The sequence below is a fragment of the Galeopterus variegatus genome, unplaced genomic scaffold (assembly GCF_000696425.1).
Source record: "Galeopterus variegatus unplaced genomic scaffold, G_variegatus-3.0.2 Scaffold765, whole genome shotgun sequence".
Lineage (NCBI taxonomy): Eukaryota > Metazoa > Chordata > Mammalia > Dermoptera > Cynocephalidae > Galeopterus > Galeopterus variegatus.
The window spans coordinates 88,102-106,620 of NW_007726876.1; the positions used below are offsets into that span (position 1 = coordinate 88,102).

At 42.5% G+C, this 18,519-nt stretch overlaps 1 protein-coding gene and 1 long non-coding RNA gene across 2 annotated transcripts in view; one reads left to right on the forward strand and one right to left on the reverse strand.

Moving 5' to 3' along the window:
- Positions 1-7,469, forward strand: part of BCAS1 (breast carcinoma amplified sequence 1) — a gene marked incomplete at its 5' end in the record, with an annotated part of 81,555 nt that extends 74,086 nt beyond the window's left edge. The window contains one exon of the mRNA XM_008572226.1: positions 6,307-7,469. Coding sequence (XP_008570448.1) covers positions 6,307-6,381 — 75 coding nt within the window. The remainder of the gene's footprint in view (positions 1-6,306) is intronic.
- Positions 7,470-9,450: 1,981 nt separating this feature from the next.
- On the reverse strand, positions 9,451-11,762 carry LOC103590091. Its single transcript, XR_550442.1, has 2 exons — positions 10,483-11,762; positions 9,451-9,827 (listed from the first exon to the last, which is right to left on the reverse strand). It is a non-coding gene; the product is annotated as an uncharacterized LOC103590091 (long non-coding RNA).
- Between the last annotated feature and the right edge of the window lie 6,757 nt (positions 11,763-18,519).

Below are 18,519 nucleotides of genomic sequence, written 5' to 3' on the forward strand. Positions count from 1 at the left end.
TTTTTTTTTTTTTTTTTTGTCCTTTTTGAGACCGGCCACACTGCACTCAGCCAGTGAGCGCACCGGCCATCCCTATATAGGATCCGAACCCAGGGCGGGAGCACTGCTGCACTCCCAGTGCTGCACTCTCCCGAGTGCGCCACGGGCTCGGCCCTGAAACCCAGTTTTTTGTTACAAAAAATATACTCCTAAATTAAGTTTTGGTTTATTTACATACTAAGTTAGGTTGCAGTTTGTTACCTAGAAACTCCAAGGAAGGAAACTGCTTCAGGCCAATGGCCTCCTGCTTATTTAATTTAACATGGGTATAAATGTACAATTGTGTTACCCCCTGGATGGCTGCTAGATGCAGAGGAATTGCTTTTTACTGGTGACTTAGGCAGACTGGTGAAAAAGGTAGTTTAGATTTGCTTATTTTAATCTCCTCCACAAAATGGAAGCCCAGCTCCACCACCAGACTTCCAGCTCCACAAGGTCAGGGCTTCATCTTTTGGGTTCCCAGCTGTATCTCAAGCACCTGGAATAGGACCAAGTACACAGTAGGTGCTCAACAAACAAAAGGATGAATGGATAAGATTAAAGTATAATAGATATTAAAATATGATGTATGAAATTAGAATAAGTTACTTGAAATTATTATCCTCTAATGAAATGTTGTGCTCACCTTCAATCACACTTACGATTTCTACTTGCATGTTTAAAAAATACCAACTTTGCAGATTGAGGCACTGAGACTAGGCACTCATTAATAATCTGATTTACATATTAAAAAATTGAAATTCCTTCCTTTCTTTCTTCCTTCCTTTTTTCTTCCATCTTTCTTCCACAAATATGTATTCAGTGCTCATCTAAAATGTACTCACACATAGTTTTTCTCTCCTGTCCCACAAAATGTATTGTTCCTTGTTAGTTTCCTTCTCTCTGGACATGACACAGACCTCACACTAATCATGCAGGCTTTGCAATGTTTTCGTTGATGTGGGGTGTCCAGATGTTCATGGAAACCAAGAATGGCAGTTTGTAGCCTTAAGAGAAATACTTTACCCACCCAGGTGAGGGGCTGTTGGATTTGCTATCATAGGGCTTCTCAAATATACTGTGCACATGAATCACCTGGGGATCTAGTTAAAATGCACATTGTGATTATGTTCTGAGGTGAGACCTGTGATTCTGAACATCTAACAAGTTCCTAGGTTAGTGAGGAAGATGCTGGGCCATGGACCATACTTTGAGTAGCAAGTTACTAAAGAACCAGAAATGAAGAATTAGGGGAAATATTTGAGTTTCTTTTAGTTTCTTTTTTCTCCCAGCATGTGATTTATTTTAGAGGATCATGTATTTAAAGTAATACTCAGAGGATGACTTACATCTTGGCTTTTAATTACTGTAATAGAAGCCAGTATCTGCAATAGGTGGGAAGTCTGAAAAAGAAAGATGGTGTGGAAAAGGTCAGATGATGACTAATATCTAGTCATTCATTTAAGAGATATTTGTACAATGCCTTGTAGATTCCTGACACTGAGCTAAACCAGGGGTGTGCAAACTGCACCCTTGTTTTTGTGAATAGTTTTATTGGAACACAGCCATGTTCATTCATTTACATATTGTCTGTGGCTGCTTTCACACTAAAACATCAGAGTTGAGTACTTGCAACAGACACTGTATGGCCTGCTGTAAAGCCTCAGGTATCTACCATCTGGCCCTTTATAGAAAACTTGCCAAGCCTTGAGCTAGACACTGGGGATGGATTCAACAAACAAAGGGGACAAAGCCCCTAACTTCAGGAGCTCACATTGCAGTGGGAAAGCATAAGACTACAAAGTAGATAAATTTTTAAAAAATTAAAATTAAAAAATTAAAAACAAAATTAACAAGCAAAAATGTAAGTGTGGGAAGTCATTGAGGGAAATAAACAGGGAACATGATGGAGTTTGCCTGGGCTGAGGGGGAGGGTGTGTGTTGCTACTTTGAACTGGTGGATCCAGAAAGTGACCCTAAGCAGATAGCATTTGAGGTGAGACAGGAACAGGAAGAGAGCAGGCTCTTCACTGCCGGAGGAAGGACAGCCACTGGCAAAGGCCCTGGGGTGGGAAGGAGCTTAGTGAGCTTCTGTGTTTGAGGAAGAGAAAGGAGCCCTGGTTGCTGGGGTGCGGGGAACAAGGTGGATAACGCAAGGAGGTGAGATCAGAGCCGTGGCAGGGACCAGCTCGTGTGGCTGCGCAGGCTGTGCAGAGAATGTTGACATAATCCCACTTCAACTGGGAAGCTGTTAACGGGTGCAAAGAAGGAGGTGTTGGACCCTGTCCATAACTTTTAAAGATATCTTTCCCTGCTGCAGTGGAGAAATGGCATTGAAGGGCAAGGGCAGAAATAGGAGCCCAGTTAATGCATGTCCAGAGCTACCCGGGAGAGCTGATGGCAGTTGGCCTGGGGACACTTGCAGAGGTGACAAGAAGTGAATGGGTTTGAGGCACTAACCACAGACCTAGACGCCAGGCTCCTCCACTGGGCTCCTTTGCATACATCTCCTTTTTGGTGATGGCAACAGGCCTTCAACAAGAAGTGAATGGGTTTGAGGCACTAACCACAGACCTAGACGCCAGGCTCCTCCACTGGGTTCCTTTGCATACATCTCCTTTTTGGTGATGGCAACAGGCCTTCGAGATAGGACTGTTCGTTCCCCACTTCACAGAGGGGTAAGCCAGGTCTCCGAGGAGTCGTGTCCTGTGCCTGACATCAAGCACATTCTAAGAGGCAGAGGCAGGGTTCATCCCAGGGCTCCCAGCCCCAGCTCCTGCCTCCTCCCTTTGTCACGAGCCCCACCACAGCGTGGAGGATTGAGGGAGGGCTTTCCTGCCACTTTCCAAAGATCAGGCCTCCACGGCCTTTGAGCGGACACACCCCCCAGGTGGCCTGACCCCCTTCCTGAGAGGGGAGTGCTGGCAGCCACACCTGGCACCAGCCAGGAAACCATCGCAGTTCCTGTCACCCACAGGAAATGAGCTCCTGGCCGGCCAGTCCCTGTGTGATCTTTGCCTCCTGGTGACATCCTCTCCACTCAGCTCCTCTTTCCTCTCCCCACCCCCATGCGGATTGGGTGCGCACTAAGAGCAGCTACTTTGATTGAAAAGCAGACTCACAGGGGTAAGGGACTGATGGGAGGTCACAAAACTGGAAAGCGCTAGATTGGTCCTCGAACCCAGTTATGGCTGACTCCTGAGCCCAAGCTTTCAGTGTCTCATGGTGTCCGGTCATCTTTTTATCTTTTTTTTTTTGTGTGTGTGTGTGTGGCTGGCAGGTACAAGGAACTGAACCCTTGACCTTGGTGTTGCAAGGCTGCGCTCTAACCACTGAGTTAACCAGCAGCCCCTCAGTCATCTTCCCAAAGACTAACGCAATGTGTTCTGTGTAGTAGGTACTCGATACATGTTGTTGAATGGAGGAATGAATCCAACTACCACCACTACATAACTCTTCTACAGCACTTACTATGTGACAAATGCTGTCCTAAGCACGTTACATATACTAGCATTTAATCTTCAGAGCCATCCTGTGAACTCCCATTTCACCAATGGTAAAATTAGGTGCAGAAACTTAATCAACTTGACCTATGTCACACAGCAAGGAAGTGGCAGGTCTGAGATTCAAAGCTCAGTGATCTGATTTCAGTGATAAATTACACTATATTACACTACACTATCTAGTAGAATATACTATGCTATATATACTACAGTGCACTACACTATTTATATACTGTTTATACTATATACATACACTATATATATATACCCTATATACATTATATATACTATAGTATATTTACTATAATATAATATGCTATATATACTATATTATATATAATATACTATACTATGTATACTCTACTATATTTACATTATAGTACAGAACCCTGTGCATGTACTATACTATATATACCTTACAATATTATACTTTCCTACTCTATAGTATATATACCATATACCATGCTATACTATATATAGTATGCTCTACGACACTATACTATATTTACTGTACTGTACTCTATGCTGTACTATATTATACTATATTTACCACTCTAGACTATATTATATATATATACTATTAAATGTATACTATCTTATACTATCCCATGCTACCTTATCCAACACTGCACTATACTATATATATATATATCTATACTGTACTATATATACTTGGCTGTCTTATGCTGCTCTATACTATACTCTGTGTATACTTGATTGTACTGTATATACGATCTTACATTATACTATACTACCCTATATTGTAAAATAGGGCCAACAAGAACAGTACCTCTGGTACATGCAGCAGCGTGGATGAATGTCAAGTCCACTGTGCTATGTGAGAGAAGCTAGGCTCAAAGGCCGTATGCTCTGATTTCACATCCTGGAAAAGGCACAGCCCTAGTGATGGAGAGCAGATCAGTGGTCTGCCAAGGTCTGCAGGTAGGAAGGCGTTGACTACAAAGAGCCCAAGGAGGATTTGGGGGCAATGGAACTGTGTGATATCTTTGTTGTGGTGGTGGTTACATATTTGTGTTGGTCTAAATTTCTAGAACTATATATGGAGAGTGTTGGTTTTACTTTTCGTAAGTTATACTTGACAGAAAAGATAACACAATAATAATAACGGTGCATGCCTTGTGGCAGTCTTTCACCCGCATCCAGTCAGCACTAAGCAAGCACCAGGCACTCGCAAGGCACCGCATACACAGCAGACAGACCCCATGGAGCTCCCATTCTGGTGGTGGAGGCAAGTGTTACGCAAGCAAAATAGATAATACGAGCATTTCAGATGGTGACATGTTTTGTAAGACAATAAAACAAGGTGATGCGGCTCGTTGGTGATTGGGAAGGGAGTGACTAAAATGAGCTAGGTTGATGGGGGTTTTCCACACCCAGGTACTGTTCTAAATGCAGCACAAGTATGCGCTCACTTCCTCTTGGGAACAACCCTCCAAGATAAGCTTTCGCAGTCCCGTTTTAGAGATGAAGCAACTGAAGCACAGGGAGTTAAGTAATTTGTCCAAGATTTCACAAAAAGCTAGAAAGTAATATAACTGGACATTGATGCTGGGCATCTGATTGAGGAACATTGTTTTCCACCACTCGTGAATGAGATAAGTTTATTTAGCATGACACTGAGCACAGAGTGCTACATAAATGGCAGTCACGAGGGTGTGCAGAAGAGGGAACACTTGCAACTGTGGGCGGGAAAGTGAACTAGTACAGCCGTTATGGAGAACAGCATGGAAATTCCTCAAACAATTAAAAATAGAACTACCATTTGATCCAGCAATCCCATAATTGGGTGTATACCCAAAGGAAATGAAGTCAGTATGTCAAAGAGATAACTATACCCTCATGTCTATTGCAGCACAATTTACAGTAACCGAGATATGTAATCAACCTAAGTGTTCAGCAAGAGATGAATGGATTAAAAAAAAAAAAGTGGTGTGTACATGACAGAATACTATTTGGCCATGAAAAAGAATGAAATCCTGTCATTTACATCAATGGGTGGATTTGAAGGACATTATAAGAGAAGCGAGCCAGGCACAGAAAGATAAATACCACGTGACCCTCAGTCATGCGGAATCTAAGGAGAAAAAAAAAAGTTGAGGGCCGGCCCGGTGGCGCACTGGAGAGTGCACTGCTTGGGAGCGCGGCGGCACTCCCGCCGAGGGTTCGGATACCATGTGGAGACCGGTTCCCGCTCACTGGTTGAGCGCGGTGCGGGCGCGACACTGAGGGTTGCGATCCCGTTACCGGTCAGTAAAAAAGACAAAAAGGAAAAAAAAGAAAAAAAAAGTTAATATTTTAGAGTTAGAGAATAGAACAGTGTTTACCAGAAACTGGAAAGGGGAGGGGAGAAGGAAAAACAGGGAGAGGTTGGCCAACAGGTACAAAATTACAATTAAATGGGGACATAAGCTCTGATGTTCTATTGCACAGTAAGGTGACTATGGTGAACGGTTAAGTTTTGTAGATTACGTCATAGCTAGAGGAGAGGCTTTTGAATGTTTTTGTTACAAAGAAATGATAAATGCATAAGGTGATTGATACATTAACTACCCTGACCTGATTATTATACAACATATATGTATCAAAATATCAGATTGTACCTCATAAGTATGTACAATTACAATGTGTAAGTTAAAATTAAAAAAATAAAGAAATAAATAAAACCTCAAAAAGAAAAATAAACAAACAAATAAATAAATGGCAATTGTGGCTGTTGATATTACAGATCTTCAAAAGTCTACAGCTTCTTTATGTTTTTCTCCAGGGACCAAAGCGGATGTTGGATGCTCAAGTGCAAACAGACCCGGTGTCCATCGGACCAGTTGGCAAATCCAAGTAAACAAATCACTACAGTTCTCACCAGGTCCTCCTGCCACCAAGAAGTTTTCTCCCTACTCCATCTCCTCCCCAAACACACTCCATGTATATATATATTTTTCTTCTCTTACCATCAAATGAAATTCTGCCTACAAATTAAGCCTGAGCTGTTGTATATTGAGGTGTATTATTTATGTCTCTGGTCCAGTCTTTCCTAGCAAATTACTGTAAAGATGGTTTAGCAGGTTAACTAGTGTTAGGTCAGAAGAGTTGATGATTGCCAAGCAGGGAAAGGAGCGGCTGGAGGAATGCATAGGGGTTAAGTTATAAAAAATGGCAGCAACAAGCAAGTTGCAGAAGGAAAACGCTTGCTGGAGGGAATTAAGCTTTGTAGTAAATACAAGCTCATCCTCTAAGATTAAAGCGGGAAATGAAAATCCATTTGCTTAAGTTCCCACCTCAAGGAGAGAGTATCCAGGCTCTGTGTTGGGAGGTTGCCAATTTCCTGGAATGGAATGCGTGGGTATGAAAACGGAATGAATAAGAGTCGTTTTTCAAATTGGGGCCTTGAAAGTTATTGATGAGAGGGAAGAGACTGACTGGAGAGGGCTTTCAATGATTTAGGAAAACAATTGCTTGTGAAGCTCAGTGATGAGGGCCATTACAACTTCAAAAAAAAAAAAAAAAAACCCACAAAACAACCAAATAAATGAAGTTGCAAGTTTATCTTGCAACACAAGGGGGCGCCAAGGTCCCCATTACTTTCCCCCATCCTTTATCCCTAACAAAGATTTGGTCTCTGCAATCTTACATTATTAATATTTCTCAGATGGCTTAGGGGCTTGCTTCATCTGTTCCGTCTGACACTTATCTCAAGCCTGTCTGTAATTTCCTAATGTTCTCAGGATGTGCTCTGATAAAACCTTCCCCATAACCTCAGTTAATAAAAATTTACAGATTCTTCAGATACCTGAGTTTTTTTTAATACTTGTACAGAGAAGTAAATAGGACCAAGTCTATTAAAATGTAATTCAAAGTAGCTTATGATTGACTGATAGTCCTGTATATTGTATCTTTCTTTTTCTGATTTAATAAAAAATACATTTACTTCTAAAGTATCTTTTAATTTTCAACTTTTAAAGCAGGTCTCTCCTATTCTGAGATGGTTTTATCTTGCACAATATAAAATCAATGCTCTTCCTCCATTATCTTCTTTGGAAGATAATTCTCTCCCAAACCTTCCTGGATTTCCTTGTATGTGGGCACACACACACACAAATGTGTGTATATGTGTACTTTGCATATACACACCCAGCACATACATAAAAGTGCTGTCTTAGGCCAGGCTGCCAGGAGCAGAGCCCAAGACAGGGATTCGGATTCATGTGACATTGGGAGTAGGCTCCCAGGGAAAGGAGTAAGAAAAAAGAAGAGGGCAGGGAAGGAGTCAGGCAAAGGCTGGTCTCAGCTGGAGCATGAATTGCACCCCACAACTGGTTTCACCTTGAGGTGAGGAGGCCAGCCTTTGTACTCCTATCTGTGAGTCATGGGAGGGCTTGGGAAGTGATGAGGCCCGCAAGCTGCTCCCACTGAGCTGAGAAGCTGGCATCCCTAAGATGAGGAATGTCCACTACAGATCGACACATATATGTTCCAATATGTATTTATACCTGCCTTTGCACACATCCACACACATTCACACTTCTACATACCCGTTGCATGCAGGAATAGATAAATGCATGCACCCACACATACAAACACACGTAACTAACACAGATCCACACATACACACTGGCTCTCACAAATCCATCACATATGCAACTCAGCATGCATTGATCGAAAATAAACATCGAATATACTCTCCTGACATGGACCTAGAGTACAGGGATAAGTCTGCCCCTTAGGCAAATTAAATCATGACTTTGGCAAAAAAAAAAGCATTTGGAAAATGTATTCAGGAAAAAAATGGTTATCTCTAAAAACCCAGACTTGGTGGAGGAGGGTTCCTTTGCTGCTGAGGCCTGCTAGCTCCCCGCTTGAATGGGCTGAATTCTAGGTTTCAAATAAAGTCTTTTCCTTGCATTTGGGTTAGCTTCTTCAAACTTCCTGACCAATTCTGGAGACTACTCGAGTCTGTGCCTCATCCAGTTGGAAACTATTTCAGGCCACTTCGTGTCAGAAGACTTGTCATGGTGCAGCAAAAAAAAAAAAAACCCTTGGGGAAACCCTAGGTAGGGGTAACTTTCCCTCCCCCTTCACCGTCATTAGAGTATGGGCTGATTCAAGGAAACCAGGCAGCTGGCTAGTCCTTTGTCTCCAAGCACCATGGGGCTTCCCTGCTGTGACCTTCGTGAGCTCCAGGGCTGCAGTCCATTGAGGAAGGTGACAGTATCGCTTGCAAGTTTCACCTCCCTGGGCACAGGGAATTTTTGCCCAGATGAAAAATGCCCCCAGGCAGGAGGGAGAGAAACAGAGGCAGGGATGAGTTCACCAGCCACTAATGCAGATGGAGCCTCCCAGCACCCCTCCCCAGACACCAAACCAAACCAAACAAGAAAGAGGTTCTCTGCTAAGTATCTCTCCACAAAGCATGCCAACAGTTTTTATAAGTGGTTTTCCATCCTCCTGGGCCAAAAAAGAGAACAGTCTTCTAATGAAACTGCCTTTTTTTAAAGGTCAAGAAAATTTAAGCCGGAGAGAACTCAAAAAATGACTTACTGTGGGAACTCTAAATTCAGTTGTAGCTTAAGAAGCAAGTTAAACCTCCATTTGTGTGTTTTATGTGTGTATTTTGCTGCTGCTGTTGTTGTTTTTGAGTCGAGATCCTATTCCTGATGCATTTACAATAAATACTAATTTCCACACCTCTTGCTGAACTAGGGAGAAAAAATAGCAGAAACTCCCCAAGTGAACCCAGGAAAGCCCTTAGGACACGGATTCACAGAGGAACTGAAGTTCTTCCCAGTTCAGATCTCAGAAATGCCACTCAACAGAACAGAACAGACAATGGGAGAAAGAGGCTAAGCAACACTTGCACACAGTAAGATGCAGCAAAATGCCCAGAGAGAGAAAGAGAAATCCAGACCTGGGGGAGGGGGCAAAGGTGCCTTTATTATTATTGTTGTTGTTGTCATTTATTTACTTATTTACTTATTTATTTTTAGGTGCACAGGGAAATGTATCTTCTCCAATGTCAAGAAGAAGTGGCCTTTCCAAGAATGGAGCTATTGAGCTGAAATGGCCGCCATCGCACACATGCACATACACACACATGCACATGCACACGCACATGCACACACATATACACACACATATACACACACATGCACACACAAGTCTGCTTTCCAGTTCAGCTGATGGTGACTTTTTGACTGATATCCATAAAACAGTTCATTCAAAAGAACAGTTGTTCCTGGCAGCCTGTGGGATCCTTCTTGAATTCATCATCTTGGGGAAGGAGGCACATACCTAAAAGAGATGCCAAAAAGGGAAGGAAAAGAGAAAGTGAAATTCTTGTGTTTTTAAAATCCTTGCTCTTTAAACAATACATCAGGGATTTAAACACAAACTCTCTCTCTCTCCCCCTCTCTCTCTAACACACACACACACACACACACACACACACAAACACACAAGCTGGATCTTAAAATCCTTGCTCTTTAAACAATACATCAGGGATTTAAACACAAACTCTCTCTCTCTCCCTCTCTCTCTAACACGCACGCACACACACACACACACACACACACACACAAGCTGGATTGTCCTTCTTTGTTTGCAAACAGTCCAGATGCACTGAGGTCCCATTAAATTAGATTCTAAGGGAATCTGTCCCTCTGGCTGCTTCTCAAAGATCCTGGAAGGGAGCAGATTTTTATAACCTGGATCTGATACTGTCATTTCTTATGTCACGTAGTCCCAAGTTGATCTGATGCCTTAAAAAATTCCCTCTGGCTGCTTCTCAAAGATCCTGGAAGGGAGCAGATTTTTATAACCTGGATCTGATAATGTCATTTCTTATGTCACGTAGTCCCAAGTTGATCTGATGCCTTAAAAAACAAAATCAGCTACATTACTTCCCTTAAAAATAAGGGAAGGAAAATGATTCCAATTGTTAACTTACCCAAGTCACAAACATGAGGGAACTGGGGAATGTGCTTTGCAGCAACGTGAGATCATAGGTATTAGTTTTAACCATCCTTTCAGTGTCCCTCTTGAAGCCTTTTAAAAATACAGTTTTCAGGATGAGCAGAATTAGGCTTCTCCGTGGTCAAGATTTTGTTTACTCTGTCAGTGAAAATAACAGGGCGCTAGTCCATTGGAAATTACAGACTCCATTAGGAAGAAAAGAAATTACTTACCGAGAAGCAAATTCTGTAAATTTGTAATTCAGATCTTTAGCGCAGGCCTGGATGTCAGGATGCAGCCCTTTGCATAAATTGGTTTTCCGGGGAGTTTAACTCTTTAGCCTCTGTCACTCTTCTCCAGAAAGCCACTCATGTGAGCCTCTCCATCTGCTGGCCCTTTAACTTGCCACAGAAGAAGTGACCCATGCAACTTCGCAGACGTAAGGATAATAATAATAACGCCTTACATTATCACACGTTGCAGTTTATAAAATGCTTTCTGAATGCATTATCTAACTTAAAGCTATAGGTTCCTAACTGAATTTAATTGCTTCCTTTGTTACATTCCATTACAGCAGGGACTGGCATGCACCTGTATGATATATTTTTTTTTCCCCAAAAAAGATTACTTCTTGACAAAATGGCCTCAGCTGCATCTCTGGTCATGATTGCCATGGAAGGAGCTTGTTCTTTACGTGACTCATTCTCTCAGAAGCACATTTTAGTCTAAATCTGACCGCATGGGGGAGCTCCAGGATCTGGGGTTGAGCAATCTGTAGCCGGGCCTTTTTCCCTGATTGCCAGAACCAGGAAATTGGGCCAAAGCAGCAGCATGAGAGTGTGTTTGTTAATTAACTTCCAGAAAGCGGTCAATTTAATGAGAAGTAGAACAAGAAGGCTAAACTGGACAGGTCAATTGCCTTCTGTGATTCCCAGCCCTCCAAACAAAGATAAGGTTGGCCTGTTTTTCCATTCTTGTCGGCTCCATCTTGGAAGACGTGCAAGAAAGGAAGTGTGATTGCAAGACATTGAAGTTGGTGTCAATGCAAAGGATTTAAGTCATCCTTACTGGCCCATCACGCTCCACAGGCAGCCTTACCTCTCCCCTCTCCACACCCAGCCAGAGGGTAAGGGAATTAACCTCTCAGTCTCTTCCCTCAACGGCGGGATAATAATAGTGCCTACTTGTGAGCTGCTGTGAACGTAGGTGAGATGGTGCCTTCCAAATGCTTAGGCAGTGGCTGGCATATAATAAGCACTTAGGAAATGAGAGCTATTCTGTCCTAGGGAACTTTTAGCACCAAGGAACAGAAAACCCCTACTCAAATTGGCTGATAACAATAATAATAATAACAACAACAACAACAATAAGGATATTTATCATTTCCTATAGGTGCTATGTAACAGCCTTGGCTTTAACTCTCTGAGACTCTGTTCTGGCTAATAATAATAATAATGATGATGAAATGTATTGTTTTATGTAACTGGTGTTATGTTACAGCCTGACTCTGATCCTCTGCTCTGCCATGTTCCATGGGTTGACTTCATCCTAAGACTGGTACCAGAGGGCAGCTGCAGTTCCAGACGAGAGGATTATGAGATTAACATAATCAGTTTCGAATGATCATTTTGGTGAAATTGGTGTTGAGAAGGCAGCTACAATGATGCAATTAACAGTAAAGTGATGATTAATGTCAGTATTCTTAAGGTTAGCCATTTTCCAAACCAACCACGCCCCTTCAATTCAGATTGATGGGACTTGTGCAAGGAAGATTCCCTGCCCTCCATGCAGGGCCATCAGACTCTGAGCCCGTCAAGACTGGGCTCTTCTTGACTGTCTCATTCACGGCTCCATTGTCAGTGTCTAGCACAACACCTGGACATACTAGATACTAAATAAATATTGGTTGAGTGGATAAATATCCTGCAGTCACATCCATTGGGAGTTAGTGGCCTTATGCTCTAGTATGAACTTGTTTTAGTGCCAAGTATTTGATCACTCACCTACCATTCCCAGGTGACCAGCCCAGTGGTTCTCAAAATGTGGTTCTAGGACTAGAGTATCAGCATCACCTGAGATCTTATTAGCAATGCAAATCTTCAAGCCCCACCCCAGACCCACTGATCAAAAACTCTTGGTGCGGGACCCAATAATGTGTGTTCTAACAAGCCCTCCAGGTGGTCCTGATGCAGGAGAAAATTGAAAACCATTAAGTGTCTGGTCCAAAAACCAGCACTGAAAGTGCACAGATAGTAAAAGTTAACAGGACCTTACCATACACCTGCCATTGTGCGTCACCTGAATTACCTTGTTTATTGCCCTTCTTACAAACGAGGCAACTAAGGCTCAGAGAGAAAAAGCAACTTTACCCAAGGACGCACATGGCAGAGGCAGGTTGGAAATGCAGCCCAAGCTCGTAAAGACATGCTTGCACGTCTGTGGGAAAGAAGGGCAGGCAAAAAGACAATAATCACAATAGGAGAGAAGCAAAACTGCAGGATGGTGTGGGACTCAGGAAGGCACTGCCACAAGGCCACAGGGGTGGAGGGCGGCCATCCAAGTAGGTGACAGTTGAGCTAACTCACCAACAATGAATAAGGATGGCCAGAGAGGTTCCTGGAAGAACAGCAAGTGCAAACAAGAGAATGGCAAGTTGTTGAGCTTGGAGCAAGGCTGTGGGGAGGAAAGACAAGACAGTAGAGGCCAGGAGGTGGCACAGGCCAGGTCATCAAGGATGCATAGTAAGCATCTGTTATGACAAGTATAAACTGCCTCTTGAGGGTAATGGGGAACCAAGGGAGAGATTTGAGCTGGAGGACAATGTAGTCAGATTTGTATTGTGGCTGCAGGAGGATCTAATGCAAACTCAATTCAACTAATATTTATTAACTGTATTATCTGCTAGATATTTATTATAAAGTGTTATTGTTTTCTTTTTAAGCTTCTTTAAAGATTATAAGAAACACCCACTTAGATAAACCCTCTGTCTTTGGCCCTTAAAAGGACACCTAAATGTTTATTTCCAGGTGTCATAAATGTGGATTTGGAATTTGGCCCCAACACCCACCCAGATGGCTCACACCCATGATCCAAGGCTGTGAGATCTTGAGCAAGGTGCTTGGCCTCTCTGAGCCTCAGTCTGCTCCTCTGTAGGATGGGAATAATATTTTCACTTATCTCAGAGAGGTGCTGAGAAGAGTAGATGGAACAGTGCATTTATAGTATGGAAGTGTAGTGTCTGGCAGGGGGTCGGTGCTAGGGAAGCATTTTTGATGAGGATGCAGATGACATGTGCCTGGGGTAGAAGTGATGTCTTCTCTTCCATGGGCTCAAAAACCACCCAGTCTATGGGACACACTTAAACTTGGTCCCCATCTCTCATCATCCTAGTAACCAGTTGGTTGCTGGCTCATCTAAAAAAAAAAAAGGGAGAGATAGAGAGAGAGAAAGGAGGGAAGAGAAGAAAGGAAAAATGCTGACTATCTCTGGCATTCAGCCCCTTCTAAAGTAAAGCAGAATTTTGGGGCAGGGGACTTGGGTCTGCCTTTGGCTTTCCTTGATTGTATCTTCTTGTAAAATCAGCCAGGTTGCCATGGTAGCAGATGCTGTGGATACCCCACCCCATTCTCTTCAGCCCACCTCTGAGTTCACCTGCAGCACTGACAGCTTCTCACCTCAAAGGCTCCTCTTTTTTTTGCTTTTCTTCTTGGTGGCTTTCTCCAGGGACTGTGGGAGCTTGTTCAGCCCACCTGCAGGGCATTCTGGAAATGCCTGCAATTTTATGCCCCCAGAGACAACCTTCAACCAATGAGGATGGGAGCTGGCTGATAAATATCTCAGCTTCCCCATCTCTCAGTGGGACAATTTGGAGGTGTCTTCTACACATTCCCACAAGGTCCTCACTCAGCAAGACTGAACCGTAGCTGCCCACAGTAGTGACATACTCATGAACACACCCCCCCTCATTTGTGCTTCCTGAGATTGCTTCCCAAATAAACTATCTGCATCCAAGTTCTTGTTTCAGGATCTGTGTTGAAGGTACAAAGATCTATGTCTCACTTAGGAAAACCCAGCCCATGCCAAGTAATTTAATAGAGGGAAATGAATATGGGCACTAGGTTTAAAGCTGCTGGAGGAACTGAAAAGGCAAACCTGGGGCAGTGAGGCCACCCAGAGACTAGAAAGAGAAATAGATCTGAAACAGAACTACCGTTAGAGACAGGCAAACAAGGAAAGAGGTAATGTGGCTGGAGCCAGAGAGCCCGGGTGACCTATGGGAACTAGACCATGTAGGTTGGGGGGAGGCTGCCTGAGGGTAGCTGGGACCAGAGAAGGGCTCTGTGGAAGCGCTGCCTTTCTGTTGATGGGGCGGGCGGCAGGAAAAATATCTCAGCATCAGTGACTTCCACTGGTTGAACTTAAACAGAAGCAGGTAAATGAGCACATATGTTATGGTCATGGTGACATCTCCATTACCTTCTTTAACTTCAGAACAGAGTAGTGGTCAGGAGCACAGGCGCTGGGTTGCAACAGCCTTGGCTGGAGTCCCAGTTCTGCTGTTTGCTGGCACCATGTGGCCTTGAGCAAGTTCATGAGCTTCTTCAAGCTTCACTTTCACGTCCATAAAATGGAGATGATAGCAGAACCCACCTCCCTGAGTTGCTATGGGGATACAATGATATATTTTGTGCAAAGCAGTTAGCACTGTGCCTGGCACATAATAAGTACCTAATAAATGTTCATGCTTTTGGAAACATTTTGAGATTCAACTATTCTTTGAGTGTCTGTCAGCTCATTTAAAATTCCTGCTAGAACCCATTTCTTCTGTTCTTTACCAGTCATACCCCAACCTTCAATGTCTAGAATCTTTCTGTAGTCTCTACTTCACTGTCTTAAAAAAAAAAAAAAAATCTTTCACAGAGGTCCTGCCAGAACGAAGGAGCAAAAGCCGTTCTTCTGCCCTCTTGGCTCACAGCCCTCTCTCTACATGCCCCACCCCCTCCCTATCTTTGCTGGCCTGTTCACAAGTAGCTTAGCAGTTTTGAGAATACAAAAACAGGAAATTATGCCCCAGCCCTGACTAAGGCTAAAAACTCACGTGGAAATCCTTCAGCAGACAGAGTTTCCAGCTCTCAAAAACTAGGGCCTTGAAAAATCAGGTCCCATGGCCAAGATCTCTGGATTTGCTTAATCATTTCCTTTGCAAATGTACAACCTCTTTAACCATGAAGGAGAGACGGTGAGAACTGGGGAGGCGGGAGTTGAAAATGTTTTGAGTCAACCACAAGACAGAACAGGAAATACTGGAGTGAGGGGTGGCGGGCATTTTTCTTTAATCCCTCAGTGGCAGAGCAGCCTAAGAGAGCAACTCTGGAAAACTGTTTATTGCCCAAGAAACAGTTCCAGGATTTTCTTTTGCTGTTGATACTGACCCAGAAGTAAATGGTGCATCTGTCTTTATTCAGTGGCTTAATAGAGAATATCAGAGCAGAAAAGACCCTGAGATTCTCTAGTCCAACCCTTCATTTGACTCATGCGGCATTTACTGAGGGCCTACCCTGCCCTCCACAGTATACAGAGAACTAAGATGTACTCCCAGAGGGGCAAAATAACTTCCACGCTTGATCAATGCCAGCTGAAAGGTAAGAAACCTGCTGGAGGACGCCTGCTGAAACAATCTGAAGTGGACGATCCAAAGCTGTTTTATTATTAAAATCCCCAAAAGACAGAAAGTGGCTTCTTCTGTCTTTTCTTCTCACTTTCTGAGTTTTCCCTGGCAAATCAGAGCTATGTACTTTATTAACCCTTAAAGTAAGTCCTTGTCTTTAGCAGTGGTTTTTATTTGAAACTGGAAACCAACCCATTAATGTTGATCCAGCGTATGGAAGGGAGTGTAATGAAATGAAATAAACTGAACAGAACAGAATAGATCATGCTGCATTACAGGGAATATGGGTAATATTGATTAGTGAAAGGTTTGTTTTGATTATAAATATGTGTATAGATCCAAGAAGTACTTCTTATCATTATAAGAAATATTATAATATTACTTATTGTAATAAGAAAAGTTTAAAAGTCTCTTTGGTATCGTTTAGTGGCTAAAAGAGTGGATCTGGATTCTACTGGTGCAGGTTTGAATTTCAGCCTGCCACTTACTAGCTGTGTGAGGTTGGACAGGTTGATTATCCTCTCTGGATCTCAATTACTTGAGGGAAGTACAACACACTAAAGAGAAATATTAAATTTAATATTAGGTATCATGATCTCAGAGGTCCTGGGCAATTTATTTTCAGAGAGTGCCATACCGTCCCGTAAATCGTTCCTTTGGTCCCAGCCTGTTGCTGAGATTCTGGGACCCACTCCTCTTAAGTAAAGCTACTCCTTCTATCTTAACCTCTCCTCCTCTGACCTTTTCTCACTCCCTCAACCTCCAGTTCTATCTCCAACATCATCTGGTGAAAGCAAAAGCCATTTAATACGTAAAACTTCTCTCCAGAAAAATGGCTAAATAGCTAATTGCTGGCCATCTCATCTACTGAGTACAACCACAAAAAACATATGCCAAAAATTGTCACATGTTGGACTATGAAATAGGTCCCAACAAACTTCAAAGGAACAAGGCACACACAATATGTTGTCTAACCACAGTGGAATTAGCTAGAAATCAATAACAAAATATAAGAAACTGTCTAAGTAGTTGGAAATTAAGCGATGTGATCCTGAATAACTCACAATTTAAAGAAGAAATCACAAGATAATTAGAAAATATTTTGACTAAATGATTATTTGACATATCAAAAAAATAGGATTCAGCTAAAGCCCTGTTTAGGAGGAAATTTTTATTTTTAAGTACACATGTTAGGGGGAGAAAAAAGAAAAAGGATGAAAATCGATGACCTAAGTACCCATCTTAGGAAATTAGAAAAATAAAAGTGAATTAAATCTAAAAAAGTAGAAACAAGGAGAAGATAAAGGTAAGAGAAGAAAGTTATGGGAAAGAAAACAAACGCACAGTAGAACCTCTCCCAGCAGAGATGCAGCAGCTCCACCATTCACTTGCATCCTTGCATCCAGGTACCCACTTGACAGACATTTACCGAGAATCTGTGCTGCGGAACAGGCACTGTCCTGATGTCTCACAATACGGAAGTGAACAAAACAAGTTCCGGCCTTCAAAGAGTTTATATTTCAGGAAACGGGCAATAAACAACAACTAACAAATAAATGTTAAAATTAAGCAAACAAACAACTAGTGAGATTATGTCAAGAGGTGGAATATGCTATCAAAAAAAATCAGAAGTCATATAAGTACAGAGCGAAGGGTGTGCGGATTTAGTTCGGGTGATCAGGCAAGGCCTCTTTCAAGGTGACATTTGACCCGAGAATTTCATAAAATGAGGAGTAAATCGTGTGACTATCACAGAGAAAAGCATTCCAGACAAAGGGAAGGACCACCCTATGAGCCCTAAGGTGAAGGCGTATTTAACACATTCACAAGAGCCCATGTGCTCTTGGACAGTGTTGGAGAGTTTGCAGGGGCCAGAGAGGCTCAGCAGCCATGGTGAGAGCTGGATTTGAGCCTGAATTTGATAGGAAGGCACTAGTGCATTTTCAAGAGGGCAGCAACAGCATCTGATCATTCATGAGACGTGTTTGCTCCTCCAAGTAGGTATATTCGTCACTTTCCTCCCCAACAGACTTTTTTGGGTTTTTTTGTTTGTTTGTTTGGTTGGTTTTTTTTTCTTCTTAATTTTATTTTGTCGATATACAATGAGGTTGATTATTGTGGCCCATTACCAAAACCCCCCTCTCTCCTCCCTCTCCCCCCTCCTACCCAACAATGTCCTTTCTGTTTGCTTGTCTATCAACTTCAAGGAGTTGTATTGTTAAGTCTTCTCCCCCCACGTTTTTTTTGTGTGTGTGCGTGTGAATTTATTTATTTATTTTTAGCTCCCACCAATAAGTGAGAACATGTAGTATTTCTCTTTCTGTGCCTGACTTGTTTCACTTAATATAATTCTCTCAAAGTCCA